At 42.9% G+C, this 25,817-nt stretch overlaps 1 protein-coding gene across 2 annotated transcripts in view; it reads right to left on the bottom strand.

Moving 5' to 3' along the window:
- DNAAF11 (dynein axonemal assembly factor 11) overlaps positions 1 to 25,817 on the bottom strand; it is a 76,753-nt gene that overhangs the window by 37,833 nt on the left and 13,103 nt on the right. Inside the window, exons 3-7 of one of the 2 annotated variants that reach the window (XM_049632886.1) lie at positions 25,325 to 25,402; positions 16,265 to 16,437; positions 13,117 to 13,319; positions 6,469 to 6,654; positions 3,068 to 3,145 (exon numbers count right to left, since the gene is read on the bottom strand). In XM_049632886.1, coding sequence (XP_049488843.1) covers positions 3,068 to 3,145; positions 6,469 to 6,654; positions 13,117 to 13,319; positions 16,265 to 16,437; positions 25,325 to 25,402 — 718 coding nt within the window. The remainder of the gene's footprint in view (positions 1 to 3,067; positions 3,146 to 6,468; positions 6,655 to 13,116; positions 13,320 to 16,264; positions 16,438 to 25,324; positions 25,403 to 25,817) is intronic. The other variant, XM_049632887.1, reaches the window with a different exon arrangement.

The raw sequence follows: 25,817 nt of genomic DNA, 5'->3' as shown, positions 1-25,817 counted from the left end.
TGTAACTACAAAAGTTTTATGTGACAGGATATGCAGACATGGTTTTAAGAAGGAAAGCGAAGTAGGGAACTGGTGACCGAGTCCGGGCATCTCCACGAGGAACAGCAGCTATAAAGAGGGGCAGAGAAATAGGGCTGATGCTGCAAGGGAAACTACAGAAAGGGAGCTTTCTTATTTTTTTTTAAGATGGACAATATCAGGGCACCTGGGTGGCTCAGTCGGTTAAGCATCTGACTCTTGGTGTCGGCTCAGGTCATGATCTCATGGTTCGTGAGTTTGAGCCCCAAGTCGTGCTGGACGCTGCTGGTGTGGAGCCTGCTTGGGATTCTCTCTCTCTTCCCACTCCCCTGCTCATGGTGTCTCTCTCTCTCTCTCAAAATAAATAAATAAAACTTAAAAAAAAGATACACGATGTCATGACATTCGTATACTGATGAGAGCAATTTGGTAGGAGGGAGAGAAGTGATCCGGAAGAGAAGGAATCATTGCAGAAGCAAGTCCTCTACAGGAAGAGGTTTGGGATCAGTCGACCAGCAGAGAGAGTCACTCTATAGGGGAAGTCCACCCATTGCAGCAGGAGGCAAGAGAGTATGTGGACAGGTCCAGGGACACTGGTAAATTGGATGGGAAAACTTCTGATTGCTTCTGTTTATGGAGTAAGAAACAAGGTCCCAGTCAGGACCACAGAATGGAAGTAAGAAGGGAGCAAGCAGTGTGAAAGCAGGCTACGGGAAATCAGAGGAGTGAATTACCCAAGAAAGTACAATACGATTGCCGGAAGTCCGCTAGAGATCTATGGTGGTAAATTTACGGTAAGACCGGCAGGTAGAGTTGAATGTTTTCTTCCAGCCTCACGAGGGCAAGTCCAGCAACAGATGGCATGGTAGATTTACATAGGGGTGAGGTTACGAGAGAGGACGCGGGAAGGAAAGAGGGACAAGGGACTTGAAGATCCACGTCAAGGATGAAATCTCTGAGATGAACCATAAAAGCACAGCGGAGTGACAGAAGATAAGAACACGAGGGGAGGGGGAGGCAGGCAGAAAACCAGCAGACTGAACAGATTCCTGTTCTTAATGGGGCTTCTGATTGTTGGGAGTGCAGGGCGCTCCCCCGGAGCACAGGAGGCGGTGCCCGGTGGGACACTCGAGGGAAGATTCTGGAGGCGGAAGAGATATAGAAGATGGCAGATATGAGAATAAGAGTGGATTATGTGGCTGGCTGAGGGAGGGAACCATGGCAGGGAGTGAGACAGTGGGGCAGGGGAAAAAGCAAGGCTTTGGTGGATTGTCTACAAGTAGGACAAAGTCACATGACCAGTGATGGGAGGAGAGGCAGAGGAGGCAGAGAGAGAGAGAGAGACACTTGTCCGGGGGGGGGGGGGGGGGGGGGGGGGGTGAACATGGTCTTCTGCAGTGAGTGGGGCAGAGGGCGAGCGTGAGGGCTGGGCAGGGCTAAGCGCACGACCGCAATAAGGACAGAGGTGGTATTATCTAGATGGCCCCGGCTCCAAGGGGGCAGGGAACTTTTAGGGAAAGGGAAGAAAAATGGTCTGAGAGTGGCTACCGGGTTCAACTTTCCTCGTGGTGTATGTACGTGGCGAGGGAGAATACGGAGGGCAGCCTGGAAGCAGAACCCTGAGTTTCCCTTAGTGAAAGAAGATAAAAGGGACGTTGAGAGAGAAGGTTGAGGATCGAGGCTTTGCTGACCAACACATACTCCAGAGGGCACAGAGACAGGGAAGGAGGGGTCAGCAGCGGGGAAGAGAATGAGGTGTACAGAGCCACAGGGGACTAAGTTTCTGGTGGTGACGGATGGCCCAGGAGGGCAAGGAAGGGCGATGACGGCAGGATGGAAGGTGGTAGGAGGAGGTGATGGGTGTTCAGTTCTTCACAGAACCCCCCTCAATACGGTTAGCAGGAGGGGCAGGTAACGTGGGCAGTGTGGTGGGGGGAGAGGTGGTCTCACCAGGGGCCCAGAGGGCTCTGAGGGTCTCCCTTAAGCCCCTGCTATAGGCTGAGAGACAATCTTCCCACTAGATTTCTGAGCTCAGTGAATGCAGACACTGGTCATCTTCACTGCCATATCCTCATGCTTAGTATCGTGTCTCAGGCTACGTTAATTTCTGCAGGAGAGAGAAGGGCTGTGTGTGTGAGGGGCTGGTAGATATGAACTTGATCACGGAAGTCACTAGAGCTGGGTTAGCACGAGCAGGTCAGTCACACCATCTATGAGCTACGTGGCCTTGGACAAGCCACTCTACGTCTCCCAGGCTCAGGCTTTGAACCTCTGAGAAGGAAATACCGCCTGGCATGTAAGATTGCCACGCAGATGGAAAACACGACGCCTGGAAATGATCAGGACGGTCTCTTTATCCTGGTCCTGGTGTCGAAAACGAAGTACTGAAAAGAAACAGGCTTTGAGCAATGAAATGAAGCCAACGAGATTTAGTCCAAAGGCTTTTTGGCCGGTATTTTGGCTATAAATGGCCTTTTTTGGTTTTTTAAATTTTGCCTGCTTTCTAGTTTTAGATTTTAAGACAGCCAGATAGGGCGGCCATCATTACACTTGAGCATTTCCAGGTCGAATATTTTCCCTCTCTCATTAACGTCCCTGAAGGATCGCCATCAGTTTCTTTCCTCAGCTCTCACGTGCTTTGTAGATGCGTCCCAGAGCGTCCAGTTGAGGGACACATAGGAAAGGTACCAATACTCTCAGCCAGCTTGTTCGTGTGGCACTTTACAAGTTAATAGACATAACAATAATGCACGTGGAATTTTCAGGCAGAAAAGCGTATAGGGCCCAAAGTTTCCGCGGATACATAACTAAGATTCCCATATGTCAAGATCATTTTCTGAACGCCAAGAAAATGAAATATAACGTTATGCACTCGAAAACATCAGAGATGTTCTACTCTCAACTATGCGCAAAATGACATTCTTATCGGGCTCCTCGAGCTTGTGAAGAATGCGATATATTCTCCGCGAAGCAAACCCGCAACGGAAACCATCATCAGGACCACCCCCATGCGCTTGACTTCTTCAAGCCTCTCTTTGGCCTCACGTACTTGGGGTCATTCACATTCAACGCTTTTCCATCTTCAGTGATCAAAATCCTGGGTGGTTTCACTTTCTTCTTCTTTCCACTTGAGATGGGAGCAAAGGGCAGTGGGGAGAGAGAAAAACAACGTAAAAGGAGTATTTTTGTGACACAGTTTAAGAAAAATCGATCAGGCATTTGTGAATACATGAATAATTCACCGTTATGAAGTCCATTCTGTTACTCCTATGCTGGGAATTGACAGGGCAGATTTCTTTATGATCGTTATCTATATCTTTAAGGCAAAAATGTGACCTAGACAATTTGGCAGTTAATTCAAAAGGGGGAAAAAAACCACTCTTTTTCATGAAATATCCATGAATATTTAAATTCATCTATTTCATGCATGATTTACCCAGATAACTGTCGATTCTCCATTGGCGGATACAGCCTCTGCTTTAGTTAAAGTTTTAATTTTTAGGGGTGCCTGGGTGGCTCAGTCAGTTGAGCATCTGACTGTTGACTTTGGCTCATGTCATGGTCTCATGGTTCATGAGATTGAACCCTTCGTGGCTGTCAGCACAGAGCCTGCTTGGGATTTTCTCTCTCTCTCTCTCTCTCTCTCTCTCTCTCTCTCTCTGTCTCTCCCTGCCACCCCCCTCCCAAAACAAATAAATGAACTTTTAAAAAAATTATTTTTTAAAATGCCAAGTAGATTCGACTCTATAGAAATAAAAATACCAGTACATGAGATTCTACATAAACAAATGTCTATCACAGAATTACTCATAGTGGCAAAACTCTGGAGCTATGAGGAAAACCCATCAACGGAGGAGTCAGTGGCCTAACTATATTCATGCTATGAAATATTTTGCGGTTGTTAAAAACACGTGTCTGCTCTTTACCTCACTGGTCTAAAAAGTAGTAGGAAATGTTGATGGAGGAAAAGAAACAGTGCAGATAGGAAAGACTCATGAGATAACATGAAAAGCGTAGAGCGTAGTCCTAGCTATTTAAACATCAGTGAAGATCTATAAAAACCTAAAAAGGCCTGTATGGACAAGCTCTACAAAACCACATGGAGGAATGTGTGTAGACGACAGAACTGTAGGCAAGTCTTTGCCTTGGATTTCCATTCTTCTAATCCCGATTTTGGATAGTGAACTGTATATGAAAATGTAAATTTATTCACATTTTGCTGCATTTGAAGCTGGTTCCCCTGATCCAGGTAAGTTAATGTGTCCACATACCACATTAGTCTCCATGACGAGGACAATCCAGGGGCATCCTCCAGAAGGGGCAAACATCACAGGGACCCATGGGACTGGGAACACCACTGTGCACTTGCACAGAGTGGCTTGGTCTTCTATCCAACCCAGCTGTATTTTTTTTTAGGCTATCAGGGAGAGGAGTTTTTTTTTCCTGGTTTCAGGCTCAATACAATGTATTATACGATATACTGTACTATCTGTACATTTCATGCACGCATACATATAGACATATATTCCATATACATGGCTGTATATGTGTACATATGTTGGAAATACAATACATATTATATAAAAACATGTAGAATTTCCATTGCAGAAGGTTCTTAAGTCTGCAGAGTACTTTACATTTATTGGCTCCTGTGATTCTCTCAACCACACAGTGGAGTAGGGAAGGCAGGAAGAGAATCCCTGTTTAACAGACGAGGAAGGAGCTGAGGAGAAGTTGGGTATTTGCCAACATCGCACAGAGAGTAAGCAGCAGAGTCGCCACATGGACCCACATTTTCTGATGTTTTCTGATGCTCTTCCCAAAGCACTGGGTGGCCTCACCGTATACAGACCGCCAAATTTTACAAACAAGCATTTTGGATAAAATTCAATTCTCGTTTTTGTACCTCCCTATCTAGCTACTGAATAAAATTGTATGAAAGCAGCAGAGATTGCTAATGGTTGTGTTCACTCTTTCAGTTTATTGCTCGCAGGTGACAATCACAGGGAAAGACACTGGGCTTCGCGCCTGTAACTGCCGTGCAGACGACGGTATTTCAGAGCTAAGTGATCCCATCCCCAAGCACATGAATTGTAAGCATTTCCGTAAGTGATACATTTTACGTACTAGATTTGAGCGATGACATGAAATGGAATGACACCGAGTCGAGCTTTTAAAAAGCTTCCCTGACAATCAGAGCATAAGCGTTCGAGCTTCTGACAAATCGTCAAGTTCGATCTAAACAGTTTCAGAAGTGAAAGCGTGCTGTTGAATGTCCAAGACGGTTGTACTGGGAAAACAATGCCTCATAAGACTGCTTTCTAATTTTGCAAATTATGAGACACAACGGAACTTATTCGTCCCGCAAAGTGGCCTTTCCCTCGGTGCCATGATAATCAGCATCTCCAACCCGGGACATCCCTACTGCTTGATTCGTTGAAAGTTGTTAAAAAAAAAAATTAAAGACATCCAGAAGCACTATCAACAATAGCCAAAGGATGGAAAGAGCCCAAATGTCCATCGATGGATGAATGGATAAAGAAGATGTGGTGTATATATACAATGGAGTATTACTCGGCAATCAAAAAGAATGAAATCTTGCCATTTGCAACTACGTGGATGGAACTGGAGGGTATTATGCTAAGTGAAATTAGTCAGAGAAAGACAAAAATCATATGACTTCACTCCTATGAGGACTTTACGAGACAAAACAGATGAACATAAGGGAAGGGAAACGAAAATAATATGAAAACAGGGAGGGGGACAAAACAGAAGAGACTCATAAATATGGAGAACAAACTGAGGGTTGCTGGAGGGGTTGTGGGAGGGGGGATGGGCTAAATGGGTAGGGGGCACTGAGGAATCTACTCCTGAAATCACTGTTGCACTAGATGCAACTAATTTGGATGTAAATTAAAAAAATAATAATAATAGGGGCGCCTGGGTGGCTCAGTCAGTTGAGCATCCGACTTCGGCTCAGGTCATGATCTCACAGCTCGTGGGTTCGAGCCCCACATCGGGCTCTGTGCTGACAGCTCAGAGCCTGGAGCCTGTTTCAGATTCTGTGTCTCCCTCTCTCTCTGCCCCTCCCCTGTTCGCATTCTGTCTCTGTCTCAAGAATAAATAAACATTAGAAAAATTAAAAAAAAAAAAAAACTTAAAAAAAATAATAATAAAAATAAAATAAAGGTATCAACAAGGAGAAAAAAAACAGAAAAAAAATTAAAGACATCCAAACAAGACCCTACGTAAAATGCCATAATTCATGACATCCTAAGGAAGGCAGTTTGATATTAACAAATGTCAGTAGACACAATTCAACAGGAAGCTGAACTTAGAAGCCAAGTCAATTAAGTGATGGCTAACAGAGATTGAGCACAGAGAAGGAGTAAACCCTGTGCAATCAAGAAAATACAGTCCATAGCAGGGCATTGCCTCACTGTGGAATACCTTAATTTTTCTTGGTCTTTCCGTTGTTTTTCCATATGCCTAAGTGTTTCCAATCTAGATTCAGGAGTAAACAAAGAGGGCTTGTTCCAGAATTCCAGGTCATCCTCATTGTCCTTGAATTTCTTTTGGTTGTATTCCCCTTCTTGTCCTTCTTGGACATGGTCTTTGTGCTCTACTGAAAACGGGCTAGGAAAGAACAAAAGACACACAGAGCATGTGAGACCAGTACTGGATGTCTGAGTTTCATCCCAAATGCCACCCCTTCAATCTCTTACACATTTTTCTTGTGTTGTCTTCGTACCTTTGAGTGACAAAACACGTCTGAAAGAGAGCCAACGTAAGCCATGCTGGATGAACGTACTGTCCCAAATGGGACAGGCCCTCATCATCTAACACGGGGCATAGTGCAGTGATCGGATGAGAAGCTCCCAGGCTGGTGGGATGTGAGTCACCTGCGGAGCCGTGTGAAGGGCACAGATGCCTCGACCTGCCACCAGAAAGTCTACTCAATAGATGTGGGGTTGGGCCCAGGAATCTGTGTTTTATGACAGCTTGCAAGAGGTTCTGATGATCAAACTCAGAGACCACTGGGCCTTCCCAGGCACCCCACTTCCAGTCTGGGCCTCCTCAATTCCTGCCTCCACACTGCTCCCAGAGGAGTCTTTCCAACAGGCAAATTAGATCATATTAGTTCCAGGTTCTTTAATGATGCTCTCTCTCCAAAATTCTCCAGTGGGATATATGAGATTCGAGGTATGGTCTTTTATGGACAACTTCTGATTTCATAGCTTTGTATAGGAACAGTGCTGTGTGCTCTTTTTGTATTCATGTTTTGTGGGTTGTCAAAGAGTTCTATGGTGTCTCTGACATCAAACGGGTATGTGAGATATTCAACAGTCATTCAACGTGGATTCGAGAAATATTTCTTGAGCATCTCCTCTGTGCCCCAGAGATCCAAGCCTAGGCAAGACAGACAATTTCTTGACAGTCCTTTCAGGAGATCCTATTCTAGCAGAGCAAAAATGACACCGTTCACATAGTAAGCACTGGGGAACAGTGTTCCTCACCTCTCCCTGCAACATACACTCTATTTCGAAATAACATTGCATGAAAAAATCCACATGAAGCCTTGAGTACTAAGCATGGCAAACAGGAAGCGCTCACTGAATGTTACGTTTTGTTATTGTTACTGAAACGAGATAACACAAAAGGCTCATTTAGTTGACCTTCAGATAAGATGCTTTTTGAAGGGATAGACCAAAAGTACTAGAGCATGAGGTTTAAACAATATAAATAGAACAGAGAATAATATCTGCTTACATTTTTTTGCATATTACAAAATGTAACTAGTTTAATAAGCAAAATAATGCAAACTTCTGAAAATGAATACTTTGCTATATAGCTACAGTTCTCTATGGTGTTGAAAAGGCAATCTATTAAGGGGATTTATAATATCCTATCACATCCTAGGTAATCACCACTGAAATAATTGGTTCCATTTCCAGTTAAAAAAAAAAAAAAGAAGAATTTGTTTTTGGGGGCGCCTGGGTGGCTTAGTCTGTTAAGCGTCTGACTTCGGTTCAGGTCATGATCTCACGATTTGTGGGTTCGAGCCCCACGCCGGGCTCTGTGCTGACAGCTCAGAGCCTGGAGCCTGCTTCGGATTCTGTGTCTCCCTCTCGTTCTGCCCCTCTCCCTCTCCTCCACTCACACTCTGTCTCTCTCAAAAATAAACATTAAAAAAAAATTAAAAGGATTGTTTTTTGCTGGAAAGTGACTAAAGGGTTCACTTTTCTATTTTGTAAAATGTAAATAGATAATAATACACATAAACATCATTGCACTTAAGAAAAACTATAGAAACATCAGCTAAATAACTTAAGTCTCCGAAGGCAAAATGCATGGAAATGTGAGCAGCCAGGTGACAAAACAGACTGATCTCATCAGGATACAAACAAACAATGGGCTCTTCAGCCACTTCCTTCACATCTGTGCTCTCAGAACTCTCTTCCCACCCGTGAGCACATCCCACAGCCCTATGGTCTCTTTTAGAAGAGACCCATCTCCGCTAACACTCATTTTCGGGTATTAGAGGCCTACAATTTAATTTATTTTATTTTAGACAGAGAGAGAGTGAGCGGGGTAGAGAGGAGAGGGAGAGAGGGAGGGAGAGGGAGAATCCCAAGCAGGCTCCACACTCAACGCAGAGCCCGACTCGGAGTTCCATCCCACACTCCGGGATCGTGACCTGAGCTGAAATCAAGAGTCTGATGCTCAACCGACTGAGCCACCCAAAGGCCTACAGTTTAAACAAAACTTCACTTACATCCAAATCGAAGCCCTTGCCCTCCCTCTCCAAACCCCTCACCCCTCACCTAGCTCATGACTGGGCTGTGCACGGGGAGAGGGGCACGGGCTATGCCAACCCCCCTTCGCTCATCTACTCCTTCCCTCTGTATCCCACCTCGCTGGCTTCTTCAGGTCCCCCCGACTTCAGAAATTTGGGCCTGGGACAATGGATGGGGAGAAGGAGGCAAACATCTCATCTGACACTGATGCTCTTACACCTTGGCACCTGGCTCCCTTTCTAGGGCCGATGCCCAGTTACCGGTTTTGTCTTCTGAGCACATTTACTGGTTCTCAGAGACATTACAATGGCCTTCCAAGTACACTGTTCCCTATCAGAGCGACCAACATACTACCCGGCTGGTCATTTATGACAACTCAGCTTGGGCCACTGACAGTCCACCCCACAGTCCCTCACTGCCACTACTCACTTGGACAGTATCCTTTCAAAGAGAGCCAAGTGCAGTTCCTTCTGCCATGTGTACTTGGCCCACGGGGTATTCCCAAATCCTCGACATGACAGATGTGTGAGGCGTGAGTTGATTCTGTTGACGCCCACTCTCCTGACACTCCTGCTCTAGGCTATTCCAGGACACATCACATCATTTCAAGTCTCCAGGCTGGAAGCAGGTTGCCTCTAGTCAAGGGGTGAGATGACTGTCTCCCCTTCTTGCAGTCGCCCCCTACATCTTTATGGCATTTCTTCTTGCAGCGTTAAAAGGGGAGTGGATCCCTACTCCTTTCTGACTAAACGGATGATTCACTATTTTGATGACCGTCCACCAGAATGTCTGGGTGTCTGTGCAAATAGGCTGAATGCAGTCATGGGAGGAACGGAAGGACCAGTCAGTCCTGTGGAGAAGTAACAGGGCAAGAAACCAACACAGCCGTGTGCTTCTACTCAATGCAAGCAACAGCCCGCCGTCAACATTTGTCAACTTGTATGAAGCAAGAATAGTAGATGATCCCCAACACATTTTATGTGCCTATTATAACTGTGACACAAAACACTGGGAAAAATGCAGTGAAAAAAAGAATATTACAGCATAAACTCATGAACGTAGGTTTAAATATTATAAATAAAATATTAGAAAAATGAATGCAGAAATTTATTACAAATATATCACAGACAAAGTGAGTTTCTTCTGACAATTCAAGGATGGCTTAATATTGGGAAATATATTAATGTGACTCAACACATTAATAAACAAACATGATTATCACAATAGACGCAAAAAAAAAAAAAAGCATTTCATAAGATCCAGCATCTGTGATGATAAGAGCTCTTCATCAACTTGGAATCAAAGGAAATTCACTTAACTCTACCAAGACCCCACAGCAAATGTGTTACTTACTGATGAGAAATTGGAAACCTTCCTTTTAAAGTCAGAACCAGATACAGATTCTCACTCTTACTGCTGCCATTTCGCCCTCTACTGGGGCCTTAGCAGGCACCATAAAAATTACAAAGCAGAAGCCTAAGGATTGGAAATTCTTTAAAAGTTGCCATTTATTTAAAAAAAAAAAAAAAAGTGTTTTTCCACATAGAAAAGACGGGATCCGGGGCGCCTGGGTGGCTCAGTGGGTTGAGCGACTGACTTCAGTTCAGGTCATGAACTCACAGCTCGTGAGTTCGAGCCCCGCATCAGGCTCTGTGCTGGCAGCTCGGAGCCTGGAGCCTGCTTTGAATTTTGTGTCTCCCTCTCTCTCTGCCCCTAACCCACTTGCATTCAGTCTCTGTCTCTCTCAAAAATAAATAAACATTAAAAAAAAAAAAAGAAAGAAAAAACACAGGATCATCTACACACTACGGCACCTTTTTAAAAAGGTCAGCAAGATTGCTTAATACAATATCAGTATATTCGCCTCTTTATCCAACAGCAAGAACCAATTACAAGAGTATTTTAAAAATGCCATTATACAAGACACTTAGAGATAAATCTAATAAAAGAAAACCTTTATAGAGAAAAATTATAGAACCTTATTGAAGGACTCAGAAGAAGGTCTAAATAAATAGAGAAAGCTATTCCACAGTTCAGCAAGGAAAGAATCAAAGTCATGAAGATGTCAACTTTCTCCTAATTAACATATAAATTGAACGCAATTTCAATCAAAATTACACTAGGGATTTTTTAGGGAATTTGAATAGCAGATTGTAAACTCCTAACAGAAAAGTAAAGAGCTAAGAACAGCCGAGATAAATCTGAAACATGGGAATACCTCCTACCAAATATCAAGATTTACCATAAATCGACAGATTAAAACCACATGAAGGTACATCCACGGAGCAGTCCAGGGAGCCCAGAAATGGACACACGAGTACGCGTGTAAAGGGTATATGGTAAGGGTAGTGTTACAGATCAGGAGAAGAGCACCTTAATAATGGAGCAGACAATCAGCTACCCGTATGGGAAATGACAGCTTAATTCCACACACACAGATAGGACACTGGAGTAATGAAACGTTTCCTAAATGAAAAATTTCATAAGTGAGACCAAAAAATACAAAAACAAGCTTGACTATATTACTATTTTTTAATTCTATAAAGCAGAAGCACTTATTAAAATTAAAGATAAGTCAAAGGCTGGAAAAAGATATTTGCAAAGCACATAACACTAAAGAATCTGCATCCAGAATATGAAATAACTGTAAGTCAATAAGAAAAAAACTTAACTTATTTAAGGTAGGCAGAGGGCCTGAAGAGTATATGAACAGCCAATACAAATATAAGAAGACACTTAAGATACTGAAACTCACCGGTAATTCTAGGAATACAAATTAAATATTAGGTGTTACTTAACAAACAACTTGATTGGTCCATGTTTTAATGTTTTTTTTTTTTTTTCTTCAACGTTTTTTATTTTATTTTTGGGACAGAGAGAGACAGAGCATGAACGGGGGAGGGGCAGAGAGAGAGGGAGACACAGAATCGGAAACAGGCTCCAGGCTCCGAGCCATCAGCCCAGAGCCTGACGCGGGGCTCGAACTCACGGACCGCGAGATCGTGACCTGGCTGAAGTCGGACGCTTAACCGACTGCGCCACCCAGGCGCCCCGATTGGTCCATGTTTTAAAATATCATATTATCCTGGGGTGCTTGGGTGGCTCAGTCGGTTAAGCATCCGACTTCGGCTCAGGTAATGATCTCACAGTTTGTGAGTTGGAGCCCTACGTTGGGCTCTGTGCTAACAGCTCAGAGCCTGGAGCCAGCTCTGAGGGCCATGCAGGTTGTTAGAGCTGGTGCACATCTGATTGGTCAGGGCCAACGAGTCACTAGCTGTTAAATATTTTGAACATCACCTCTGGGATAATCTGTGATTTTTTCATCCAATGGAATGTTATTACAGAGTCAGAATGAATGAACTAGTTCCACCTGTCTTTATACGCAAAAATCTCAACAACATAACATTGAATACAAAGCAAAGTTGTAGAAAGATATTGTTTGTGCTAAACGCACACACACGCACACACACGCACACACACACAGCCACTCTTGTTCAAGGAGGCATAATTATATCACAAATATATCTAAAATATGGATGGGAGCACATATACCAAATACACACTTAACTTTCAGGATGGCGGACCCACTGAAGAGGAAAGAAGGGGATAGACTCTCAGTGATGTTGTATCTTTTTATCGTTTTTAAAAAGATACAGAGCATAAATGCAAACTACTGATATTTATTAAATCTGGGTGGAACTACTGTGTCTATTGATTTTTTTAAATATTTATGCATGTCTGAAATATAATTATTATTTTCTCAAGATTAAGAGATTCTGTTTTCAAACTATTTAAAGCTTTCACCATATGGAATCAAATCAACTGACTGTGGCTGTAATTCACTTAAAATAAACAAGTGTGAAAAATTCTGGCTTGTAAAAATAAAGACCAATTTAGAGGCTTATTAATCACATTAAAATGTATTCATTATATAATTCACAAAACAGAATATTTTATGATGCAATCAAAATTATTTGATTTATAATAATGTGATTTACATTTAACTTTTCTGAAATACCCGTTAACTCATCTTTCCTGTGCATCTTATAGAGATTTGTCTGAGGATAATTTTAGATGCAAAGGAAATTTGGGAAGGAAGGAAAGCCTCAGAGAATTGTCACAAACAATGAGGTGTTCATACTCTTCCCCCCAAAGTCACATCACAATTGATTCTCCAAATCTATCACCTGAAATATGATACTGTGAACACTTTGAGAAGAGAAAAGCTGCTTTTAACTGAAGTTAAGTAGAAAGTAAACCCTCGTAATTTGCGCACAGAGTGGCACTGATGTCTGTGTACCTCTGTCCCTCGAAGACTGAGTGACTTCTCTCCTTGGCCTCATTTTCATCCTCTTCTCGAAGTTTCCTCTGAGCCTCTTCCTTGTCTTTGGCCCGTTTGAGGCAGTAAGCTTCCTCTTGCTCTCTGATTTGTTGTTCAATGACTGGAAAGTTCTGCAAGGCCTGAATCCTTTCTGAACGCTCGATTTCTTTACCGTCCAACCACTTGAATAAAAAACAACCAACATGGTGTATTCAAAAGTCACAATTTGAATCACGTTGACTTTGACTGGAATACTGTAAATTTAGAAATAACAAATAATGCACCTTGGTGATATGGAATTAAAAGCAAAGGAATGAATGGGAAACATCAGAAACTTTGATCTAAATCAATGTCTATTTCACATAATTAACAGAGTTACAGAGTATCTTTATGGGTAAAATAATAAGTATGTTGTCTGTTGAAACCAATTATTAGTGACAAGCTCTCAAAATCTATTGATTTTATACCTGCTCACTATATAAAGAACATCAAAGCTTCAGGTCAGACCACAGCTCCAAAGCGTAACGGTGCCACCTCGAAATGCTCTCTACAAAAAGGGGTCTTGTATATTAGACAGAGTTGGGCTCCAATACGAATGGGCCCATTTTCTACCCTCGACAACAAGATGCACCCAGTAGGTTGTCAATTGTTATGGTCACTGTTTATACCTGGTATTTTCAAGGTGATTTTCCAAGCTGAAATACTAAAATAAAAACACCAATTAAAATGTGAAGTGTCAAAGCTACTAGTTTGAAGACACCTATGTATTTTGCCCAGCCCCACTGTATAAAAAGAGGTAAGGCATTAGAAATGCAAGGTAGGCTGTATAATGGCCCCTCAAGAATGTTCACCTTCTCATCCCTGTGAATGTTACCTCCCATGGCAAAAGGGTCTTGGTAGATGTGGTTAAGTTAAGGGAGTTAAGATGGAGAGATCATCCTGGATTATCGGGATGGGCCCGGTGGAACCACAAGGGTCCTCATAAGGGAAAGAAGAAGGCAGACGTGGCAGGGTCAGAATCGGGGAGAGATCAGAGGAAGCCACCACTGCCGGCTTTGAGGCTGGAGGCAAGGGCCACAAGCTCACACATGCAGGCAGCCTCTGGAAGCTCAACGTGCAGGGAAAGGAGTTCTCCCGGAGGGAGGGCGGCCCAAGGCACGCAGCCTTGCCAACACCTGAACATCAGACTCCTGACTCCGGGACTGTAGCGGCAAACATCTGTGTTGTCTTAAGCCACCACGTTTGTGGTAATTCACGACCACAGCAACAGGAAACTAATGCACAAGGAAAAACACACGAAGCTTGGGTAAAACAGAAATCTAACAAATTACCGGGATCGGTAAAATCATAAACCAAGATCACAATGCTGACATTTGGAAAAAGAATTTAAAATACGCTTTGGACACAAGGACCCATGTGGCTGTTGTGGATGGGCTGCCGGTGTCAGGCACGTGCCCAACAGCTGTCACAAGCTTCTAGCCTGACCGCCACAGCAGCAACCCGGGGCTCGGCTGGGCTGGCCCCTGCACCCTTCCAGGGATGTGGCTCATAGTGCTATGAGCCTGTTTCTGTGCAGGGCCTGTTTCTGTGATATTCTGGTTCTCATCGGTTCATTTTGTTAGTACGTCACTGGATAATGAAGATCAGCTTGGGTTATGTTTGAGCTCATTTATCATTTTATTCTAAATATATGTTCTGGATTCAATTACCTGAGTGACTCATTCTCTTAATCAAAAACATTTCACATTAGAAGAAATGTGCTCCGTTACTCCAGCAATCTCGACTATGCAGGACACGGCAGTCTAAAAACAAACGTCCTCTGAGAATAGAAGAAAATGCCTATGGTGAAGCCAGTGCGTCCATGCGTTTTCTTGCAGAAGCGTGGGGCCACACGCAGGTCAGAGATTCTTGGAATTACATGAAAGTTAACATTACTAGTTTAATGTAAGCAGGTATAGGATTTCTCTAGAAACCACCTGTTTTTTCCCCAGGTTCCAAAAATGTTAGCTTAGGGGAGATACAAGATAAGAGATTAGCCACATTGGGCGGAGGTTGTCAGATGAGTTCCCTGGACCAGCAAGCATCAGTGCTGGGGGCTTATCAGAAGTGAAGAATCCTCGGGGCGCCTGGGTGGCTCAGTCGGTTGGGCGTCCGACTTTGGCTCAGGTCATGATCTCGCGGTTTGTGGGTTCGAGTCCCGCGTCCGGCTCTGTGCTGACAGCTCAGAGCCTGGAGCCTGCTTCGAATTCTGTGTCTTCTCTCTCTGCCCTTCCCCCGCTTGTGCTCTCTCTCCCTCTCTCTCTCTCAAAAATAAATAAATGTTAAAAAAAAAGAAAAAAAGGAAAAAGAAAGAATCCTGTGTGCCACATCAGACCTAAAAATCAGAAACTCTGGGGTGGGGCCCAGCAAACACCACCCAGGTATTCCAAAGCATAGCGAAGTTTGAGAACCACTAACACAGAGAACGTGTTAAGAGAAAGCAATGATAAAAAGAAAATAATTATAAAAGCACAGTAGCTTAAGACAGTGTAATACAGAGGTATGTAGCTGTAGTAAGAGTATGTAAAACTCTTAAGTTTTCAGTCTGCTATTAGTAATGATGAATGCCCTCCATGACTCTAATTTGCATTCCTCAACAAACAGTTTAGGGGCGCCCGGGGGGCTCAGTCAGCTAAGCAGCTGACTCTCGGTTTCAGCTCAGGTCATGATCTCACGGTTCATGAGTTTGAGCCCTGCATCAGACTGCACACTGACCATGTGGAGCCTCGTTGGGATTCTCTCTCTTTCTCCCTCTCTCTCTCAGCCATGCCCCTCCCCCCCAATCGTGTGCACTCTCCGTCTCTCTCAAAATAAATATATACACTTAAAAAAGAAAGAAAGAAACAGTTCAGTTAAGCTCTGTTGTGTTCTGAAAGGAGAAATGTATTTAATCTATTCTTCAGGAGTTTATTCAAGCTATCAAAACAACTTTAAAGTGTTGGTAAGTCGAAGGGTTAGTTTCGATTTTCTGGAATCTTCCCTCCTCTAAAACTACCCGTTCCCCGATGATGCCGCGAATGAATCAGGCATCACTGCGGCTGCTTGTTTTCCTTTTTCCGAGGTTTCTGCATCATTAAAATAAGCGTACCTTTAACTGCTGTAGTGTGGCCACCACGAACTGCCTGTAGCCGTCAAAGTCAGCACACGGGTTACCCATGAGAAAGAGCTCCTTCAGGTGGATATTGTGCCCAAGCGTTTTAACGCTGCTCAGCTCCCCAATGAAGTTTACAGTCAGGTCGAGTTTTGTCAGCCCTTCACATCCTGTTGAAAGGAGTGGAAAGAACACAAAGCAAAAAAAAAAAAAAAATCACACTGGTAATAAAATGTGTGTAACAGTTCATAGCAGAGACAACGGTTGGAATAGTTTAAGTCCGCAGATTAAGTGCATCACCCAACAAGTGGGTGTTCAGAAACAGCACCTCAAAGGGTTAGCTCCAACTCCTGTCTCAATCTCCATTTCCCTTTTGTCCCTGCGGCCAGGGGAAATCACTTTCCCTGCTCATATCTGCGAGTCCCGGGCTGGTAAACATGTGCATTTCGTCACCATGTGGTGTGAAGAAAGCCAAGTACCAGCTGCTGCCAGGGAGCACCCGACATCAGGACGAAGATCCCTCTAGAGAGGACACCATCAACCTGTCTGAGAATTCTTCCAGGTAGGCGGGACGCATCTCGCCACGAGGGGTGATGGTGGCAGGAGGGTTCCCCAAAAGGAAAAGGCGGTTCACAAACCCCAGGCATCAGAATTAATGTTCACGAAGTCACAGCGAAGACACAGAATGGCTCCCAGGCCACCGAGAACGGCATTGAAAGTATCAACAAAGGTAAAGAAGAGTTTGGTCCTCAGGGGAGTAACAGAAAAAGGGGTAGTCGCTGAAGCGGAGCTTGTCGTAAATCGGCCCCATCTACCTTCATTAGAGGGACAGCCGGATGCTACAGAGATCTGAAGCAACAGCCTTCACTCAGGTTCCGTGAGAGCTTGGTGGTTAGGAATGCTGCCTGGAGACTTAGGCAGATGGGGGTTCAAGTCCCAGCCCAGCCTCGTCCAGAATTCCATGTTTTCCTCCTATCTAGTCATATCCCAAACCAGAATCTTCCAAATGAGACAGTGCTAGCTCAGGGCTTCCAGATGGATGTAGGACCTCACCCTCCATTCATTCATTCATCCGTCCATTCATCCAGGAGTTACTGGGTACCCACTGTGACCAAGTTAATGAGCCAGGTCTTCAGGATAAAGTGGTTAAAAAAAATCCATGGCATTTCACCTCGTGTATGTTTAATATAGGGAAAGGAGAAAAAGATGGGCATTCCAGGAAAAGAAGGTACTTGGTGCAAAGGCACCGAGAAGTGAATCTAGAGGAGACAGAACCAGAAGTAGGCAGTGCCCATTGTTACATTATAAACCAGCCTAAATCAATATGTACTGGTTCTTCTTTTTCAATTCCCATTCATTGTTCAACCCATCATTCCTGGCTGCCATCCCCAACATTCTAGTGGGTTTGTTCCTCTACAGGGGACCAAGGACCTTCGTACCGACAAGATTAACGGACCCCTCAATTCATTATGTCACTAGAAAAGTCTGCTGATATGGCCCGATTAACCACAAATTCTCTCCTTTAAACGTTTTTTACAGATTGAGTTTCTTTGTCTTTTTAGCTTTATTTATTTGTTTACGTCTAAGTTTTCCATTGCAGTTAAGTCAATACAGTGATTCAACAATTCCGTCATCACCTGTTGCTCATCACATCAAGTGCATCTCTTGATCAACCATGACTTCTCTTGGAAATGTTTCATCTGTCTTGGAAAAAGTGATACTGCTCTCTCCTTGTCCTCTTTCACAATGCAGTTTCTTCCTCTTGACCCCCATTATAGACTTTTCCACTCCATCAATGGTAATAGAGCCCAGACTTCCATCCTCGACCCAGTATTTTCTCTCCTCATGGCTCTCTTGACGACAACAGTTGCGTTCCTTGGTTTAACCAACCCCAAATTCTGACGAGTCCCAAACAATAACTTTATATCTGACCATCCAACCGAAAGTCATACTCTTATTTCCAAATGCCTGTAAGACAAATCCCATTCGATATGTCTGAAAATGAATTCTCCATTTTTCTTCTCCCTCTCCCCTCCTCAAGACAGCTTTCCTGCCTCCTTGATGTCTAATCCTGTCAACGTCATTGCCATTTTGGTATCAGATGTGTTTGCGGCCAAGAGTCAAGCCAGAGTTAACTTGAGTGCTAACCTAAGTTGTTCCCTTAACCCCTCCATTACATCAGTCACCAAGCCGTACAGATCTCAATGGCCACATTGTCCCACCTACTTCTTGTCCACTGTAATCCTGTGACCAACAGTACAGTTCAGGTTCTTATCCTCCTGTGCATGCAACATGGCATATTTCCTAAATCATCTTTCTATTTTGAAATCAGGAAGGATGGACCAAAAGAAGACAAAGGGTGACATTTCAAAGACTCCCAACAAGTTCAAAAATGTATATGTATTTGATTTTATTGTAATTGTTTCCATGAAGGACCCTCCAAATGTTCATTATGGTTTTCAAAGTGATAAATCTTAATTGTTTTTCTACTTGGCCTACCCATAAGAAATGAAACCCCATCCGCCATTCTAATGAACAATTCTTGCTGAACTAGCCAGGCGTGAGAAAGGCTCTTCTTTGAAGTTAGGTACTCCTTCCTTTAACTGATTCCTCCCCGCCATCTCTCCTGTTCTTGGAAGATCCATGTCAGTGGCCCGTGGGGCTGAGAAGGTCATTGAGACAACACTGATCTCCCAAGGGGGAAAGCTCATACTATTAGAAACCCCACCTCTCCTTCCAAGTTAAGGTAAGGAAGAGGGATGGAAAAAGAAGACAATTTATTATATCCCGGTGAATCCACGATGGAGGGGGGTGCGGGAGGTATGCTAGCTAATTCTTGCCATCCAGCAAAACATAAAAATAAACAAGTGGATATCCATCTTTTTAAAAAAATTTTTTTTAACATTTATTTTTGAAGGAGAGAGAGAGAGAGAGAGAGAGAGAGAGAGACAGAGTGTGAGTGGGGGAGGGGCAGAGAGAGAGGGAGACACAGAATCTGAAGCGGGCTCCAGGCTCCGAGCCATCAGCACAGAGCCTGATGCGGGACTCGAACTCACGGACCGTGAGATCATGACCTGGGCCAAAGTCGGATGTTTAACCGGCTGAGCCACCCAGGCGCCCCGATCCATCTTATGCTTAAAATTATACTGCAATTTACTCAAGTAGGTGGGCTGAGTCTGTATATCCATCTTTCCCCCCTCTTACCTCAAACCTTTAAAATTAAACAAAAAGTGTACATTTGCCAGCCAATATGATGCATCCTCCCTTCCTACTGCCCATCCCCCCAAACATATCCTCAAACTACCCTGTGCCCACTGCCTCCCTCTTAGAGCTGGAAGGTGGCGCCCCCGTGGGAGAAGCGTCCAGGAAGAGGCCTGGGGTGGGCCGTGGACTACGGTTCCCCAAACTCAGACAGACAACAGTGACAATGCTGCCCTCTAGTGGCGGATGTGCAAAACATACCGGAAAACAACTCTCGGCTTCCTTTAAGGTATTTTAACAAAAACAAGCCTTGGACAGGCCGACTGAGAGTGACAGTTTGAATTACTTCTCTGCCATCACAGACTGACATTTTACTACCACAAAACGCGCATACAGAGTCCATTTGTTCATTCCATTTGTTCCCATGAGAACGTGGAATGGGGCTGTAGAGTGGCAGCTGGGGGAGAAGGACGGCTCCAGTTCTCATGCAGAAAAATGCCCATGATGGAAAGAGTCTCCCCGGTTCCAGCACTGATGATGGCTTTGGGGCCTTTGACAGTGACGACAGCTTAGGCTTTGAGGATGAAAATTAAGAACGTATGATGAACACTTAGGTCGTTGTTGGCACGTAACCTTGACAGCCACTGAAACACCCATTTCTACGCTGGGCGGCAAACAGGCTAAAATCTACCACCCTAAGTAAAGCCCTCCTAATTTTAGCTCTTGGCAGATGGGAGTGGGGTGGGGAGAGCAGCCTGCCTGCCTCTGCTCCGAGCCCCTGTACTCCAGAGTAAGGCCTGCCAGGCGGCGTGCCCAGCCCACAGCCGCCCTGCCAGCCAAGCGGGAGGCCGGATGTGGAAAGAGAACCTCACAACTGCAGAAGAAGCCGGCACTGGCCACCGGATCAGCCAAATCCTTTGTGATTGTGAGCGGACACCAAGTGTTACCAGACATCGCAAAATAGATAAAAGCACGAGACAGAAGCCTGCAAACTGAAACAAGAAACCTTCCAGAATGTGGAGTGACAAGACAAAGAGGTTTAAATAAGGAATACAGCGTAAGAGGCATGGAGAATCGATCTAGGACGACCAAATCCATTTTAAGGGGAGGTGAGAGAAAAAAGGGGCTGGATATGTCTATTCCCTTGATCGTGGTGATGGTTTCATGGGTGTGTGCGTGTATCCAAACTCAACAAACTGTTCACTACCTATGTGCAGGTGTTTCACATCAATTATACCTCAATAAAGCTATTAAAAAAAAAAAAAGGTTGTGCTCCAAAGAACATCAAGAAAGTTGACAAGAAGACCTCAAGATGAAAAGACGTATCTATAAATCATGTATCTGACCAGATATTAGTATCCAAAACCTATAGATAGGCCTTACGAATCAACAAGAAAATGACAAATCACCTAATTAGAAAGTGGGCAAAGGTTCTGAATAAACATTTCTCCAAATAAGATACACAAATGTCCAAGCTCATCCGTCATCAGGTAAACGCAAATCAGAACCATGATAAGACACCCTTCACATCCATCAGGATGGCCCCTAGAAAATAAAGGAAGAAATAAAAACAGGAAATAACAAGTGCTGGAGAGGATGTTGAGAAGTTGGAGCACTCGGAAATTGTTGGTGGGAATATAAAATGGTGCAACTACTTTAAAAAATAGTTTGGGGGCGCCTGGGTGGCGCAGTCGGTTAAGCGTCCGACTTCAGCCAGGTCACGATCTCGCGGTCCGTGAGTTCGAGCCCCGCGTCGGGCTCTGTGCTGACGGCTCAGAGCCTGGAGCCTGCTTGGGATTCTCTGTCTCCTTCTCTCTCTGCCCCTCTCCCGCTTCCCCTCTCTCTGTCTCTCTCTCTGTCTCTGTCTCTCTCTCAAAAGTAAATAAGCATTTAAAAAAAAAAAAACACGTTCATGCAAAAGCTTATACGTTAATGTTCATAGCAACTTTATTTATAACCAAAAAGTGGAAAAACTCAAACATCCATCAACTAATAAATGGGCAAAGTGTTGTGTATCCATACAATGGAATGTCACTCGGCCACAAAAATGAATGAGGTACTGATACCTGCCACGTGTGGATAAACCCTGAAAACATGCTACAGACACAAAGGACCACATATTGTGCAATACCATTTACACTAAGTGTTCAGAGAGGGGAAATTTATGGGGACAAACAGATCAGGGGCTAGGTAGGGCATGGAGGAAATGAGGAATGAATGCCAGTGGATACAGGTTTTCATATGGGGTGATGGAATGTTCTGAAATTGGATAGTGATAATGGGTGTACAACCTTGTAACTATACTAAAAACCCTTGAATTGTATAATAGAAAAAAAGTGAGTTTTATGGCATGTGAATTATACAGCAATTAAAAATAAATGCTTCAAATATTTCAACTAAGAGACATCCTGAGAAAAAAATACGATTTTCCAAATTCATCTTATTTTATTTTATTTTTCATTGAGGTATAATTAACACACAGCATTATACTCGTTTCAGGTGTGCAACACAGGGATTCAATACTTGTATATATTGTGAAACGATCAGTCTACTTAGCATCCATCACCTTACACAATTACAGAAGTTTTTTCTTTGTGATGAGAACTTTTAAGATCTACTTTCTTAGAAATTTTCAAATATGCAGTACAGCATTATTAATTACAGTCGCCATACGGTGCATTACATGCTCATGATTTATTTTATAGTTTTTTAAATATAATTTATTGTCAAGTTAGTTAACACACAGTGTATCCAGTGTGCTCTTGGCTTCAGGGGTAGATTCCCATGATTCATCACTTACATACAATACCCAGGGCTCATCCCAACAAGTGCCCTCCTCAATGTCCATCACCCATTTTCCCCTCTTCCCTGACCACCACCCCCCCCCAGCAACCCTTAGTTTGTTCTCTGTATTTAAGGGTCTCTTATGGTTTGCCTCCCTGTTTGAAACTATTTTTTTCCCTTCCCTTCCCCCTTGGTCTTCTGTTAAGTTTCTCAAATTCCACATATGAGTGAAAACATATGATATCTGTCTTTTTCTGACTGACTTTCTTCTCAAGTACACATGGAACATTCTCCAAGACAGATCACATACTGGGTCACAAAAACAGCCCTCAATAAATATAAAAGGAACGAGATCATACCATGCATATTTTTAGATCACAATGCTATGAAACTTGAAATCAACCATAAGAAAAAATTTGTAAAGCCTCCCAATGCATGGAGGTTAAAGAACATCCTATAAAGAATGTATGAGTCCACGAGGCAATTGAAGGAGAAATTTAAAAATACATGGAAGCAAATGACAATGAAAACACGACAGTCCAAACCCTTTGGGATACAGCAAAGGCAGTCCTAAGAGGAAAATACATTGCAGTCCAGGCCTACCTCAAGAAACAAGAAAAATCCCAAACACAGAACCTAACCTCACACCTCAAGGAACCAAAAGCAGAGCAGCAATGAAAGCCCAAAGCCAGCAGAAGAGAAATAATAAAGATTAGAGAAGAATTAAACAACACAGAATCCAAATTAAAAAAAACAGTAGAACAGATCAATGAATCTAAGAGCTGGTTCTTTGAAAGAATAAACAAAACTGATGAACGCCAAGCCAGACTTCTCAAAAAGAAAGGAGGGAGGACTCAAATAGATAAGATCACAAACGGAAGAGGAGAGATCACAACCAACACCACAGAAGTACAATTATTAGAGAATACTATGAAAAATTATATGCCAAAATACTGCACAACTTGCACGAAATGGACAAATTCCTGGACACCCACACACTACCAAAACTCAAATGGGAAGAAATAGAAAATTTGAACAGACCCATGACCAGGGAAAAAATGGAATCCGTTATCAAAAATCTCCCAACAAATAAGAGTCCAGGACCAGATGGCTTCCCAGGGGAATTCTACCAGACATTTAAAGCAGAGATAATACCTATCCTTCTCAAGCTGTTCCACAAATAGACATGGAAGGAAAGCTTCTGGACTCATTCTATGAAGCCGGCATGACCTCGATTCCCAAACCAGGCAGACCCCACTAAAAAGGAGAATTATTTTATAGTTTTAAGGTTTGTACCTCTTGGTTCCCTTCCTCTCTTTTGCCTGCTCTGCCCACCCCCACCCCTGACAACCACTGAATCTTCTGTTCTGGGTATCTCTGAGCTTGGTGTCTTGTTTGTTTTGTTTTATTATTCAGATTTCACATGTAAGGAAGATCATACGGTATTTGTCTTTGGCTGACTTAGTTCACTTAGCATAATGGCTTCGATGTCCGTCCACGTTGTCATAAATGGCAAGATTCCATTCTTTTTTATGGCTAAAAAATATTCCATTGTGTACATGTGTACGTCATTTTCTTTATCCAAAAAAAATCCTTTTATATGATAAATTTGAGATGGACTAGAGATATTAAATGTACAAATACAATCATTAAAACTAGAACTTAATGTAGAATGTATTTATATTCAGAAACTATAAGGAAAAAGTGAAAAGTTGAGTCTATTAAAATGTAATACTTCTGAATGATGCTAGCATCATAAATGGAACCAAGGAAAAGTAGCAGACTCAAGAGAAAATATTTATAGCATACATAACAAAACATTAGTATCTGGAACGTATAAGAGCGACTAAAAAAGATAAACCAGAATAAAAATAACCAATAAATGTAAAGTAGAGATAAGAAATACAAATACTCTATAAAAATCTGAAGGATTATATGGACACTCAATAATAATAAGGGAGATGTAAATAATTTAAATAAATATTTGATAACAATGCCTTTGTTTGTTTGTTTTTAAAAGATTGCTTATTGGGGCGCCTGGGTGGCTCAGTTAAGTGTCCAACTCTTGGTTTCAGCTCAGGTCACGATCTCACAGTTGGTGAGTTTGAGCCCCACATCGGGCTCTGTGCTGAAAACCTAGAGCCTTCTTGGGATTTCTCTCTCCCTCTCTCTCTACCCTTCCCTGGCTTGCTCTCTCTCTCTCTCTCTCTCTCTCTCTTAAAAAAAAAAAAAAATTAAAAAATTGTTTATTAAAATTATTAGTGAGGTTGTGTAAAAATGGGTACTCACATCAGTACAAAAGTAAATTGATACAACCTTTTTGGGGAATAATTTGGCAATTCTTATCAAAATGTGCGTATTTAAACCTAGGAATTCCATTTCTGTGTGTTTATCCTATAAACATGCACACAGAGCGAACTGTGAAGAATCCTCATTGCAGCCATGCCTATCATACAAAATGCTGGAAACCACCCAAATGCCCATCTGCAGAAAAATTGTTAGATAAATCAGTCTACCATCATTCTGGTAGAAAGCCCCCGTGGTTCCTGGATGTGAAAGAACAAGGTAATTTCACGGAAGAAATCAATTCTCAAAACAATACTCAGAGTATGGTCCCATTGATAAGAAGCAAATGAAACAAAACTAGCTTGTATTCAACCAAGGTTTATTTTTTTTATAAATGTTTACTTATTTATTGAGAGAGAGAGAGAGAGAGAGAGAGAGAGAGAGAGAGAATCAGAGAGAGAGAGAGAATCCAAAGTAGACTCCACCCTTAGTGTGGAGCCCGATGCGGGGCTCGATCTCATGACCGTGAAATCATGATCAACCAAGGGTCAATTTTAACACCACTATCTCTGTGAGGGAAGCTGGGTTAGGAAGGCATGAAGTGGACTTCCATTTTCTAATTCATAGATCTATTATTATTTGAATTTTCACCAATAATTAATAAACGTTAAGACTTCGGTAAAATGTTAATTTGAAAAGTACACCTATTGTTTAAGCAGTACGGTTTAAATCTAGATGCAAATCTCAAGTTTAATTCATAATAAAATGTAAGAAGAAAATTCTTACCTTCCAAATTTTCAATTTTTTCAATGTTGTTTAAAGCTAAGTTCAAATATTCAAGTTTCTTGAGTTTGCTAACATTTTCTGAAAGATACAAATAATGTAATCAATTAACCTTCAAGATAAACGCTATTGTTACACAATCTACTGTGAAAATGATAAAGGGAATCTAAGCATTATTATGGTTATGAAAACCGTGTTGCTTTTTCGTGTCTGTACTTGGACATGAGAGACCGTTGGTTGCCCAAAGCAACACCCATGTCTTTCTCCATAGCTCCTAATAGAACCCACTTCTGCTCTTGTCCACAGCCAGCTCTAACTCCAGAGTCTGGCTTCACCAAGCTGGGCCAGTGCGTAGCAACAGCATGTCCCTCGTTAATGACAATTCAGGAACTAGGCTTAAGCCAACCAGCCCCCGGCAATCTCCTGGCCACATGTGATGCAGGAGAAGACATGCAAATCAAGGTCTCCTGGTCAGATAAGAGGGAAAGGTCTGTGT

This window comes from Panthera uncia, chromosome F2, assembly GCF_023721935.1.
Source record: "Panthera uncia isolate 11264 chromosome F2, Puncia_PCG_1.0, whole genome shotgun sequence".
Classification (NCBI taxonomy): Eukaryota; Metazoa; Chordata; class Mammalia; order Carnivora; family Felidae; genus Panthera; species Panthera uncia.
Note: the sequence above shows the minus strand (reverse complement) of the source record. Positions and strands in the feature narration are given on the sequence as shown.